The 12,461-nt window shown below is 40.2% G+C and overlaps 1 protein-coding gene across 4 annotated transcripts in view; it reads right to left on the bottom strand.

Annotated features, from left to right (window-relative positions):
- The window catches only part of LOC306848900 (retinoic acid receptor alpha-B-like), a 116,841-nt gene that overhangs the window by 24,828 nt on the left and 79,552 nt on the right, over window positions 1-12,461 (bottom strand). Inside the window, exon 1 of one of the 4 annotated variants that reach the window (XM_079383693.1) lies at window positions 10,282-11,189. The exons of 2 other annotated variants lie outside the window; for them this stretch is intronic. In XM_079383693.1, the coding sequence (XP_079239819.1) occupies window positions 10,282-10,444 (163 nt within the window). In that variant the 5' untranslated portion in view covers window positions 10,445-11,189. Of the gene's footprint in view, window positions 1-10,281; window positions 11,190-12,461 lie in introns of those variants that run through there. One more of the 4 variants, XM_079383694.1, reaches the window with a different exon arrangement.

Here is a 12,461-nt window from a genome sequence, read left to right as displayed (position 1 = left end):
ACCTATAAATTATTTGTTGCTTAGAAAATGTACACTAACACAGAAACATGTTGCTAAAAATAATCATGTATTTTTTGTGGTAGGGCCATTGGCAGTGCAAATACAAATCTGTACTACTATCCCAACTGGGCCAAAAAAACAAAAACATTACAACTGTGTCCTGGATTTGTATATTTCCAAAATAGCGACCTCACTGTAAAAGTATAAATGTAACATACACAAATTGCATGTCCTGTTTAAGTTAGATTTAACAAAACAGAGCAGTTTAACATCCGTTGCCCCATTAAATCATTCATTTTGACAGCATAGATGTAACACATAATCAGTGACAGCCTCAGTCCTGCACATATAAATACCAGGCTAAACAGCAGCGAACGACTGATTTAAGGTCCAGCGCTGTTAGCGAGCCCACGGTGGCGCAGAGAAGCAGTGCCCTTTCATCACAGCAGCTGAACTCGGCAGGGTGAAGCGCGAACGCTTGCCAGGGCTCTTTGTGGTCAAAACCAAGAGGTAGCAATTTTCCAATTAAGCCACATTTTTATGGGTTCCTTGGACAGCGGAGGGAAAAGGAAAGTCCTGAAAGCAAACAAATAAGTGTGGTGCAGCACGTGGAGACAAAATTAGCATTTCCCAAAGAGCCTTATTACAGCTGCATCTCAAGGCACGGGCCTGCCTTCTTCCTAAACCAGGCAAATAAAACACAAAGACAGGCAAAGAGGGAAGGGATTTAATTAGATCAAGGCCAGTAATGAGATTAGCTTTTCGTTAAAATCTTCGAGGGTGGAGTTACATGCAGGATCCTTGTTCAATACTGTACAGAAATCAGGATCTTAAAGGCTTACGCTTCGCCTCTAAATAGCTCGCTTAGAGTTGGCCCTCCAGATATCGACCCAGTTATGTCCCACTGCACCTTGTGCATCTCAACCAGCCTGTCACGCGAGTCCTGAAACCTGGAGAATGGTTTATACGATGACAGGCGTGCTTAGCATATTGTGGACTTTACAAAAGGGCCTAGCGAAGGGGGCCGGCTCAGTCATAGCTGAGGGAACCCCTGATCTGCCACTAATAGCAGCTGACCTATATTCATCCGCAACAGCCCATGCCTCAGTGAATGCATACAGAGGGACTCCAAATAAAAGAGGGGCTGTGAGACTGTTGGCGCTAGTTAAGTAATTTTCTTACACAGCCTATAAAGCCAACAGCCTTTTGAACCTCAGCAAAGCTTCAAAAAAAAAAAAAAAGAGAGCAAAATATGCACAGACAAACACAGAAGGATGTAAATAGGCAATAAGTTTTATTCCAGTAGCTATAATATCATTACAGCTGTAGAAGCTAAAAAAAAAAAACTATTATGGAAACCTGTAAATTAGGGCTGGGAGATATGGCCAAAAAAATGATCAATTTCAAAAATTTCAAATATTTATATCTTTCAAGTTTAAAGGCAGATTTTTTTTTTTTTGCTCCTAGATGAGATCAGACCTTTAATTGTGGTTTTCAAGTACTCTTTATGGTCAGTACAAGAACTTTTTGAATTCTTTGTAGAAGTGTAGTCATTTTTCCTTAAAATAAATGGTCAGCGTGTGGTGCGGTTCAACTGAGCAGCGCTGTTTTGTTCCACTTTTGGCGCATAAACATATCAAACATTTATCCAACTCTTGTTAGCGTTATCAAAGAAAATTATATCACAATAATTATAGTTATTGTTTTATCACCCAGCCCTACTATAATTTATTTGTCGCACAGATGCAGCATAGAGAACGGGTAATTTAACTGAAAGTTGGAAAAGCCCCAGTAACCAAAAGAAAACTGCCTAACTTGGCAGTTTGCTGCTTTAAGGATGCAATTATTTTTGTTTTTTTTTTAGGTCTAATTGCAAAATATATAACTGCGTTTATTTCTTTTGCCATTTAAATGATAATTTTTTTAATTTGATAACTTCAGATTTGCTGTGTTTGAACAAGGAAATTACTATTATAGGTCTGTACAGTTTGGCAAAAAAATATTAAGATAACTAAAATAATAATAGTATAATTGTAATGCACTATATTGCCAAAAGTATTGGGTCACCCCCTTAATGAACACGTTTGACTACTTTAGTAATTTCTATGAGTACAGATCTTAATGTTTAAGCATATGATATTCTAGGGAATTGTGTGCTTCTAATTTTATAGCAACAGTTTGGACAGAACCCTTTCCTATTCTAACATGACAGTGTCTCTGTGTATAAGGCACGGTTCAAAAAGACATGATTGATTCAGTCAGTGTGGAAGAACTTGACTGGTCTGCAGAAAGCCAAGTCATGATCCCAGCTGAACACCCCTGGTGTGACTTTATATGCAGACCCTGAGCCAAAAACTCATCACCAAACACATAAAACAAGTTTAAAATTAATTTACAGCACAACTGAAAAATATAATTTATGGCTGCCTTAATTTCTTTTTCAAAACTTTAACCAACTTTTTTGGACGAAAACCACAGGGAGCCATTAAACCTGATCATGAACAAAGAATACAGTACTGCACTTCACTCTGAAAAACGCAACACAATCAATTAAATCAGTCTTAGGGGGCAGTCGTGGCCTAATGGATAGAGAGTTGGACTTGTAACCTGAAGGTCGTGGGTTCTCAGTCTCATTTATCAGCGATTATGATAAATCATACTAATTTCAGTTTTATTTTGAATAACTACAGCCCTATCTGCTCTGTTCATGAAAAGCAGCTACAGTCTGCCACAATGTTCCAAAAATGAGAGATAATAATAATAAATATATATATAATACACATACGAGAGAGAGAGAGAGAGAGAGAGAGAGGAGAGAGAGAGAGAGAGAGAGAGAGAGAGAGAGAGAGAGAGAGAGAGAGAGAGAGAGAGAGAGAGAGAGAGAGAGAGAGAGAGAGAGAGAGAGAGAGAGAGAGAGAGAATCAAACTAGGTCAAATGTCAGACGCTGTGGAAGTGGGATTAGAGACTTGTTTAGTTTGACTGGTTGTCAAGGATCCGTTTACAGGGTCTTTATTGCAGTTCGACCCTACAAATGGCCCTTCATCTCGTCAAAAACATCTCGCAGAGGAGTATAAATTGTTTGATGTGCATCAGCATGTAACGCACCCCTCTCTCTGGTCTTTATTCAGTGACGGCTGTTTTAATTAGTGTTAAAGAATGAATACTAAGAGTTGGCTTCATCACTTCTTGATGCTCTTTTTTTAAAACTTACGAGGCAATGGCCATCAGACACCAGGAGTTATTTCTCCCATCAGTAAGATGTAGATAATCACAGGACGAGTAGAGTAGTCGTTCCCACAACTCAATTAACTGTACGCGCCTCATTAAGCCACTATATTCATTTGCGCCGCCCTACAGAATTCATTCTGATAATTAACAATCTAGCGAGTGAGGAAAACGCAAGCTCGGCAGGACAAAGTAGTCCATTTCACACTCTCGCCAGAGGAATATTTCAGCCACGACGGTGTTTAATACACTTCTGACTCTTGAGATCTCACTAGGGGGAAAAAATGAAATGACAGAACGGGGCTGCGCACACAAAGCCATTATTTCATCTCGCCGTCACGTTAAGGAAGTCGAGACGTGATCCATAAAACAAAACTCCAAGGCATGAATCACGCTGTTATGTGAAACCAAGCAAAAAGTGAAAGGCCATCTGGGACGTTCAGGACTAGACTAAAAAAAATCTGCTGGACATTATAGACATGCTGATTTCGTTCCTTTTAACCTTCCCCAGCCCAATGGTCCCTGTGAGGCACTGCCCAACCCCTTCCCAACGGGCCCCTCGCCAGAGCAGGTTTCAGCCCCCAGGCCTCCCTTATTTTTATTGCCTGTGTTTATAGCTGGCCTTGGTTTCTCTTTCTGCCCTCTTTTGCTTGACATTTTACGGCGTGCAATATAAGAGACGCCCTCCACCCCCCTCTGTCTGAGTTTTTAAGTACCTTGTCCACAAATTCTTTTTTTTGCGCCGAAATCCGGCCCTCAGGAATTCACTTGATGTCACTGGCCATCAGGAAACACCACAATGGGTCAAGCGCAGTCTTTTGAAATGGATTGCACACAGCTGGACGACATTCATCTCCAACAACTTAACTTTGGTGCTTATCGCTCGTTTGCATGCATATTATCAACTGCTGTGGTTGCGATGCAGCAATAGTGCTCAAATCGAATTCCGGTACTCTGTTTGGACTGTTGCTGGTGCGTCTGGAAATAAAACAGATGTACGGTCATCCATCTGTAATCAAGTTAATCGCTCAAGTCGAAGAGCATCTGAAGCACAGGCACCATAGCTTAGGCAGCTTAAGGCTCGGCCCAAAATCTGTCAACGTGTTTGGGCATGGCGCCCTCCAAATCCGCCTTAGCTACATAAATAAAGCTGTCCACTCCAGCCCTGCTTCCTTAAACTACATTTTAAGTCCACAATAAAACAAAAAATAAGATAAGATAGATATAGAGTTTATACGACATATCGATATACTTTTTATAAGCGATATGACATGACACAAAAGCCTTGATATAAAGTAGTTTGATACAAGCACATCCAAAAAATAGGGGAAGACGCAGAGTGAGCTGCTGCAGGTAGTGCATAATCCAATTTGTCCTAAACATAAGCCATGCTTTATATTAAGGGATTTATAATCACTTGTAAAATATAGTTCACATGTATAGTTTAAATTGACTCACCCCATTAGATGTTCTGACAGCTACATGAGCTGCTGACAGGCTTTGTAATGCATTTGAAATGTGGTGTTTGCCTCAGTGCATAGCTTACATTTCACAGGTATATTCTCCATGTGTAAATGTTACAAAATAATGGAAATATTTCCATTTTGGTGTCAGGAGTGCATGAGCTTTTGAATGCGATTGTCCGTTCAACTTTACAGACTTCAGTGAACGAGAGTCGCTGTGTATTTGCACGACAAAAAACAGATGGAGTGCACTAAAATAGGAGCACAATAATTCTAATCGAAATAAACATTTTGGTAAAATATTTGTAGCTGGACAGTAAACGTGCCATTTGTAGAATTTTAAACCTACAAGTAACTGCAAAATGACTATTGTAATGGGGTAATCAAAATAGCCTTGTACAATTGAGCTTTTTAGTTTAGTGAAGTTTTTAGATTATAATATTATATTGCTATAATGTAATATATAGCATAATAATATATAGCATAGCCTACATAGCTACATTCATTTTATTTGTTTTCACTACCTTTAATATGAACATGGTTTCATTGGTCAACATTGGGCAGGATGTGAATTTCCTTTTTTTTTATTTTTATAAAAAAAAAAATAGAAAGTGTAGAAAATACAGAGACCCATCTTGTATGTCGCAATTCAACTAAAAAATAAATGTGATTTTTTTGGGGTATATCTCCCAGCTCTAGAAAAAAACTGAAAAAGGTGCTACCAAACATTCAGAATATTGAATTAAAGCAGAAACACAGAACTCGTTAACCTTGTCCTCACAAACATTCTCATGCACAGGTTCGCTAACAGATTCTGCCGCCATAAAGAACTGCAGCATAACCTGATAGCACATGACTAAGAGAAGATCTAATGTATGAAATGTGCTTGCGGTCTACATCACATGGCGGCACTTTTAAGCAAGCAACAGCCATTACAGCTGGAGGGTTGCACATCTGATTTGGAAGGGCGCCATGGGTTGCAAAATTCTACCCTATGGCCCTGTGCAGATCCAAACCTCACTGTTCTCCCCTGCCATGATTACAGAGCAGCTCGGCTAATGTTCAGCCTTCGGGTAAAAGTCATCTCTCTGATCTGAAATTTTAAGACACCAGACGAGTGATGTTTAGAGTGTCGTATACTAAACATGCACATCTGACTATTAACCTGTCTAGGGTCATTCTTTGGCAGTAAACTAATACAGATCCCCTCTGACATTCAGGATACATTTACCAGTTCAACAGAGACGGAAATATGACATTCTGGAGTGAATATAAGTGAGGTTGGTCCAGTTTTCCTACCCAATTTTATTTTGTCTAAAACAAAACTAAAAATTGTAGACATTACAACATTATAATGTACATTATGACAAATGGATATTTAGAGATTTGCAAAGGATTGCATTTAACAGTGTATGTAAATCTAAATATTCAAATATATTGGGCATCCATACCTAAAACAACAAAAACGTTACATGACCAGGCTTTCATTTGGATTCTCTTACAGTCAATGTTTTAGGCACTAAACAAGCACATGAAAACAAATGCATGCATTTTAACTGTGCTATCCAGAGTCCGGGCCACAGCCATTCACGGTACACCACCAGCTGGTTACATTTGTGTATGCCTCAGCCTCCCCCCACAGTCCACATGGCACAAATGTGGGGTGTGTGTGTGTCTGTAGATCCGCTTGGATGTGTGCTGCCAGAGAGCCGGCAGGCCCAGTATCTATTGCAAGTCCTGCTCTGTATTTAAGGCTAAAAGAAATAAACACTCGGTCAGCCAGCCAAAACCACAGCAACACAAGCGCCGCTCTTGCCAACAAGAGCCGCTGGCAAAATGCAAACTAGCAGCTCTCCCGTTCTGTGTTCAGCAGCAGACCTGCCACGCTGTCTGGAGTTCAGGCAAACCCCAGTCCTTAGTATGCCTCGGTTAACCAACGTACCAGGGCAGTTATTCTTTCCCTCTCAAACTCTACTAATCCTGCCCTTATTCTACAGGAATCCCTTTTTCCCCCCACTTTCCATTCCCTCCCAGCTGCAACCGGGCTGGGCTATTGCTCCCACCGGCACGGCACTGTTCATGGGAAACAATAAAACGCCACATGCATTTCCTTAGTTAGGGCTTCCACACTGCAGCTCCACGAGAGACTCATCAAGCCATCGATGAAATACCACAGATGCTTCACTGACTTGATCTTCATTGGCATTTTATGCAAATTAGGGATGCTACAACAAGTCAATTATTTTTGTGTTATGCCTGTTATTGAGTGTGTAATTTTGTCTAAAATAAGAAACAAAACCATTATATGCGCATTAGATGACAGCAAAGGTAATCTAAATGTAGAGAAAAGGAAATGAGCATCCAAAATATACAAATGTCAACAATTTCTCATTTGAATTGTATCAAGCTTCCAAATCTATCATGTATCCATAATGCAGATTTTGGGATAAATAAAAAAAAAAAAGCTGAATGGGCACAAAGAAAACTTACATGTTGATAACATTTCCAAAATGTGCATTTAAAGATGCATTATATGACTGCTTGAGGAGGATAAGTTGTATAGATGCCCCTCAAAGTCCCTTGACCTTTAGAAGATCTGAGTCACATGACCTAATGCAGAGAAAACAAAAAACAAAACCTGCTCTGGTTGATTTGAATTGCCAGAGCCAAAAATATTTATCACTACATCTCAAAACTCTGATACTGTGCCAACCCCTGACACAAAGTATTTCTCACCAACTACTAGAGTATTCCGTAAACATTACTTTTAAAGAGCCACTTTGGTTTGCCCAGTGGCAACAACTTTCTACTTTTCATCAAGTTTCCCAGAAGTGTGTGGAATGGAAATGCTGCTTTATTAGCTTTTTATTAACTCTTTTTGCAAATTCAGCTTGGAAAGAAATATTGCTACTGTGATACTATAAGCAAAACATAAGTCATGATACATTAACGAGATGCACAATCTAGGCATGCTCTTCAACAACGCATGTTCACAAGAGATCAAGCTCTCTGTTAAAACAAAGAGCTACACTGGAATGTGGCGAGGAGGCTTGTGAATAGAAAGTTAACAGTCTTTTAGTGGGGGAGGATCAGCAGAGAGATCCGACTGCCTGCTTTCATTCTGCTGGGTCCCAGGCAGCCTTCAGAATGATGGAGAGCTTTTCAAACACACCGTGATGGATGCCTCCCTGAGACACGGAGCGCCAGAGCCTCTCACTGCGCCGAGGTAGCAGGGCTTGGAGGTCAGGGAGGTGGAGGGCCTAATCCGCTCCTGATGGCCGTGAAGGTGCTCGTGTTTGAAAGCCACGAAGAACCAATCACGTGCCACGCTTCAGAAGAACACAAGATGAAACACAGACAGAAGTAGCAGAAAAAAGCAACACTACAGCACACTTCATTTTGAGTGTCACTTAAAGGAACATGCTCTGAAAACACCCATTATTCAAAGTCTCATGATCTTACGAAAGACTCAGAATGTGGTCATTAAGCGCTGCTGTCTGGCTTTAATTTTTTTGAGGATTATCTGAAAGAGCAAAGCATTTCATTGCACTTCAGTCAGTGGCCCTCGAGGGTCTTTCGAGCTCTTTGTGATTTACTCTGCAAAGTGGAAACTGTGATGGGTAAAAAAAAAAAAAAAAAACAAGCACATGGTTACTCCTGACCCATATACGCCACCTCTGAAAGACACCCTTGCAGAAATATGGAGAAATACTAAATATCTTCTTGGACTACTCTCATACAGGGAGAAAAGGAGACAGCAGGACACTGTATTCCACCCTACCATGCCACTTATACAAAAGAAACAACTTCACAGAAGATCCTAGGACCGTCACTTATTTCTACATGACTTCATTTAGATCGCGTCTCTTCAAAGCTCAGGGGTCGAGCTGCACATGGACGCACCACTGAGTCTCCTTGCTCTACGTGCCCTTTTCAAGAACCATAAATACTTTGGCTGCTAGGACTGTTCTCCATAAGAAAAGGATGCTGAGCTGCAGAACAAATCATCCCTCAAACAGGCTTACACAAGATTAGCAATGTTGACATGCCCCAACAATCACTGGAGACCATGTTTCCAGACAGACTCTGGCCCCCTGAAATGTCACGCTCGTGTTGCAAACACATATCATACGCTGTGAGAAGACATCGTCGTTGTCTAGTGTCCTTGTACCAGATATGGTATTGCAAGCAGTCCCCATTTCTTTTGAAAAAATATATTTTCCATTATGCTCTAAATATTTAATAGCTATTATTCAGTAACACTCGATACTTAAAATACTCAAACCAGGTACATTTCCAAGTATCAAGTATGGTAAGAACTAACAAAGTAAAGTACTTAAAAAGAATCCAAACAATCAGACAACTGCTACTGAGAAAAAACCCCACCTAATCTTCTCATACCTTTTATTTAGCAAATAACATGTCAATGTACTTTTAAAGACAGTAGTAAAATTAGCACACAGGAACTGATGGTATTAATGTAGCTTCTTTTCAAAGCTGGCTGCACACAGCTGCTGATGGAACTTCTCAGATCTTGCTCACCAGCTAAATTGGGTTGATTTTCAAACAAATTCCCCTCGGTTTTTCACACTACACTACATTTGATTGAAGGTAAAATGCTGCAGAATGAGAGTTTGCAAAATTAATGATGCAACTATAAAATTTATAAGGTAAATAGCTTTCCCACAGCAACCACTAAGATCATGTGTAAAATTAGGTGGTAACACACAGGAACCACAATGCACATGGGAGTAACACCAAATCACACGGAGAAAATGGTGCAAAATAGGGTACGTTTCACAATGTACAGAAACAGGGAGCACTGATTAATATACATGTAAACGTATACCTGATTTTCATGTAAATACTGGTTGAATATGGAATTTTAAAACCAATCTGATCTGTATGACTCCACATCTAAAAAAGCTTTCTACTACTGAAGTTATGCAAACACTACTGCACTAAATGCACAATCATAAAAAAACCCCGAAAACAAAACTAAACTGTTTAATAAATGAACTGACACAATGTAGGCCTAATGCATAGTGGTCACTGGAAGAAACTGCCTCAAAATTGACCTTTGACCCCCAAGCCTAAGGAATTTGAACCCACATACAATTAGTTTGATTAGTTTGTGACTCATTCATGACAATATCAATACAAATATGGTAGCAATTCAGTGCTTGAAAGGATTGAAATACTAAGTATTTGGACTGAGATACTATACAAATGTAACATTTCATAAAGCCACACTAAACATACAGTGCACATATCACTGAATTAATATCATACTGACAGGAAATAAGTGTTTAAATGGAGCCTTATTCAATAACAACAGGCATTTAAATATATTTCGCATATTTACAGCGCATTAGCAGTTGTCTAGGTAGTCAGCTCTCTAGGTTTAAGACACAGCCAACATGTCTACACGCAGGAAAACACCCACACTCCTCAGATGACGCGTAGTTGCCCTGAAAGAGCCCCAGTGACCTCCCAAACATTCAGCAGTCGGGGGAGAAACTCGGAACGAAATTGTGCGCATAATGTTAGATCAGAGACTGTTAAGGATAAAGAAAACAAAAGGCTACCTACAGTGATTGGAGCCGCTCCAGTGAGGGGTCCTGAAGCCGCGGGCCGCTCCCGACACGAGGCCTTTCTCCGGGATCAGACAGCCGCGGTTCTGGTGGTAGTAATCCATGCTTAAAAACGGGTTCGGACTAGGGGTTAGCCCAACAACGTCCACACTCTCGTACATCGTGAAATAAAAGCAAATAATCTCCAAAAGTAAATGCTTTCTTGTTGTCGCAGCAAAAAGGCTCGAAATGCTATATATATAACGGGAAAACAGCAGATTAAAATTAAAAACCCCTAATATAAACAATAACACGGGAGCAAGAAGTGCGATTTCACACTTGATGAGAGACGCTGATGTTTTCTGTGTTTATATAAATCAGTTCAGCAGAAGCTCGCGCTGTCTACGGAGAATGAACTACATTCTTCAGATTTTAGAATCCTGCTCCAGTTGTTGCAACACGGCGTGCTGTTGAAACTGTGTCTCTATTAGAGACCCAGAGATGGATGTGAAACTGCTACATGAGTAACTGTAAGCAGTCCCGCGCTCAGTCCGTGGAAACCTCCGAAAACTATCCTGAAAAGCTCCCAAACGCCTCCTTGCCCCCAAACGAAACGTCTTCTAAATGCTATTCGGTAACAGGCCGACGCATATTTACTGTAAACTCACAGTCGTTTGCATCGATGAGAGACAGAGAGAGGGTTTGGTGTCGTGAATAATCCCGCTGGAGGCTGCCGATCAGACGCGGGACGAACTTGCTCCAGTGTTTCCAGACGCGAGCTCAAAGTAATGCCTTTTGCGTCTTGTGTCGAACCCCTCGCATACTTGTGGGAAATTTCTCCCTGAAAAACAAAAGCGCTCCTCGACAGGGCAACTCGTCTTCACTCACTTTCCAGGCTATCCCACACCGCAATACTTGACGAGTGTCAGCAGCTGCGCACAAACCCCGCCCCCATCCACCCCCTCTCTCACTGCAACGCTCTCCGATTGGCTGCCGATAAACCTAATCTCAGTCTTATCAATGTGCCATCTATCAACGAGGATCTGTGGCCATAACAAGCCGAAGTATAAAGTTTGTACATGCACGTATTTACATTTATTTGACTGCCGTTTTCTTTACAAAAAAACAAAAACAGAACTATGTTAAAAAGCAAGAAACAGGACCAGAGTTAACAGGACATTAGGACAGGTGGATTAGAAAGTTTTGAAAGAAACATTTTAAGTATTTTAGTTTAATCAAAAAGGGTTGTTTAAAGTTTTATATAGCTCAAGCTTAATTACTGTATCATATTGAGACAAAATGTTTAATTTGCTATGGACAACTACATAATACATCTAATATAAACTTGTGTATAACATTTGTAAGAACTGAAATATTATGTATCCCTTAATCTCATTAATGATTACACATTTTGCCATGTAAAGGTGAGGGAAACTTTGCTATATATAGGCCTATGTATGTTTTAATATACATACATGTATACATACAGCCAAACCAAAAATTATAGTCCAAACCAAAAATAGGTCTATGTACACACAGATATTCTCTTCCAGTAAACCACCATGCTGTCTTTGTAAAGAGCAGACACTCACTAACCCCAAGACTGCTTTATCAATACAAAGTGAGGTAAACAACACATTGCAACACTATCTAGTTTCCCACCACAAAATCCATAGATGCTGTCTAGAGAGTAGTGTTCATAACAAGGCAATGAACACTCGGGCAGCAGCCCTTCAGCATCCGTCAGCTCAACGCACCAAGGTTGCTGCCATCCGCTGATGGCTCCATCCATCAGTGAAACGACGTATTAGCCTCCCCTTATTTTCCGGCTTCAGCCCTCACATTTTTGTCCTTGACATGTAAGAGGTACTGTATTGATTTTTCACCATCTAAAATATTAGCCTGCACACAAAAGGCCGATCATTCAATAAATACACATTTATTAATGGACAGTCCTTTTAATCCAACCAGACCCATATAAATCTGGCTATGAAATGGTCTGGGAGAAGGGAAATAGCTGGCTCTAAATAATACTGCTTTACATTTGTGAGTTTAAATGTTTCACAGAAGACATAACACAGGCCAAACGTCTGTAATAATATATAAACAGTAAACACAGTTAAGGTGCGGTCACATTTAGCATTGTTCAGCAATTTTTCACAGGTTAAATCCAGTAATTTCAATAGGAATGCACTTCAG

This window comes from Barbus barbus, assembly GCF_936440315.1.
Source record: "Barbus barbus genome assembly, chromosome: 3".
NCBI lineage: Eukaryota > Metazoa > Chordata > Actinopteri > Cypriniformes > Cyprinidae > Barbus > Barbus barbus.
Note: the sequence above shows the minus strand (reverse complement) of the source record. Positions and strands in the feature narration are given on the sequence as shown.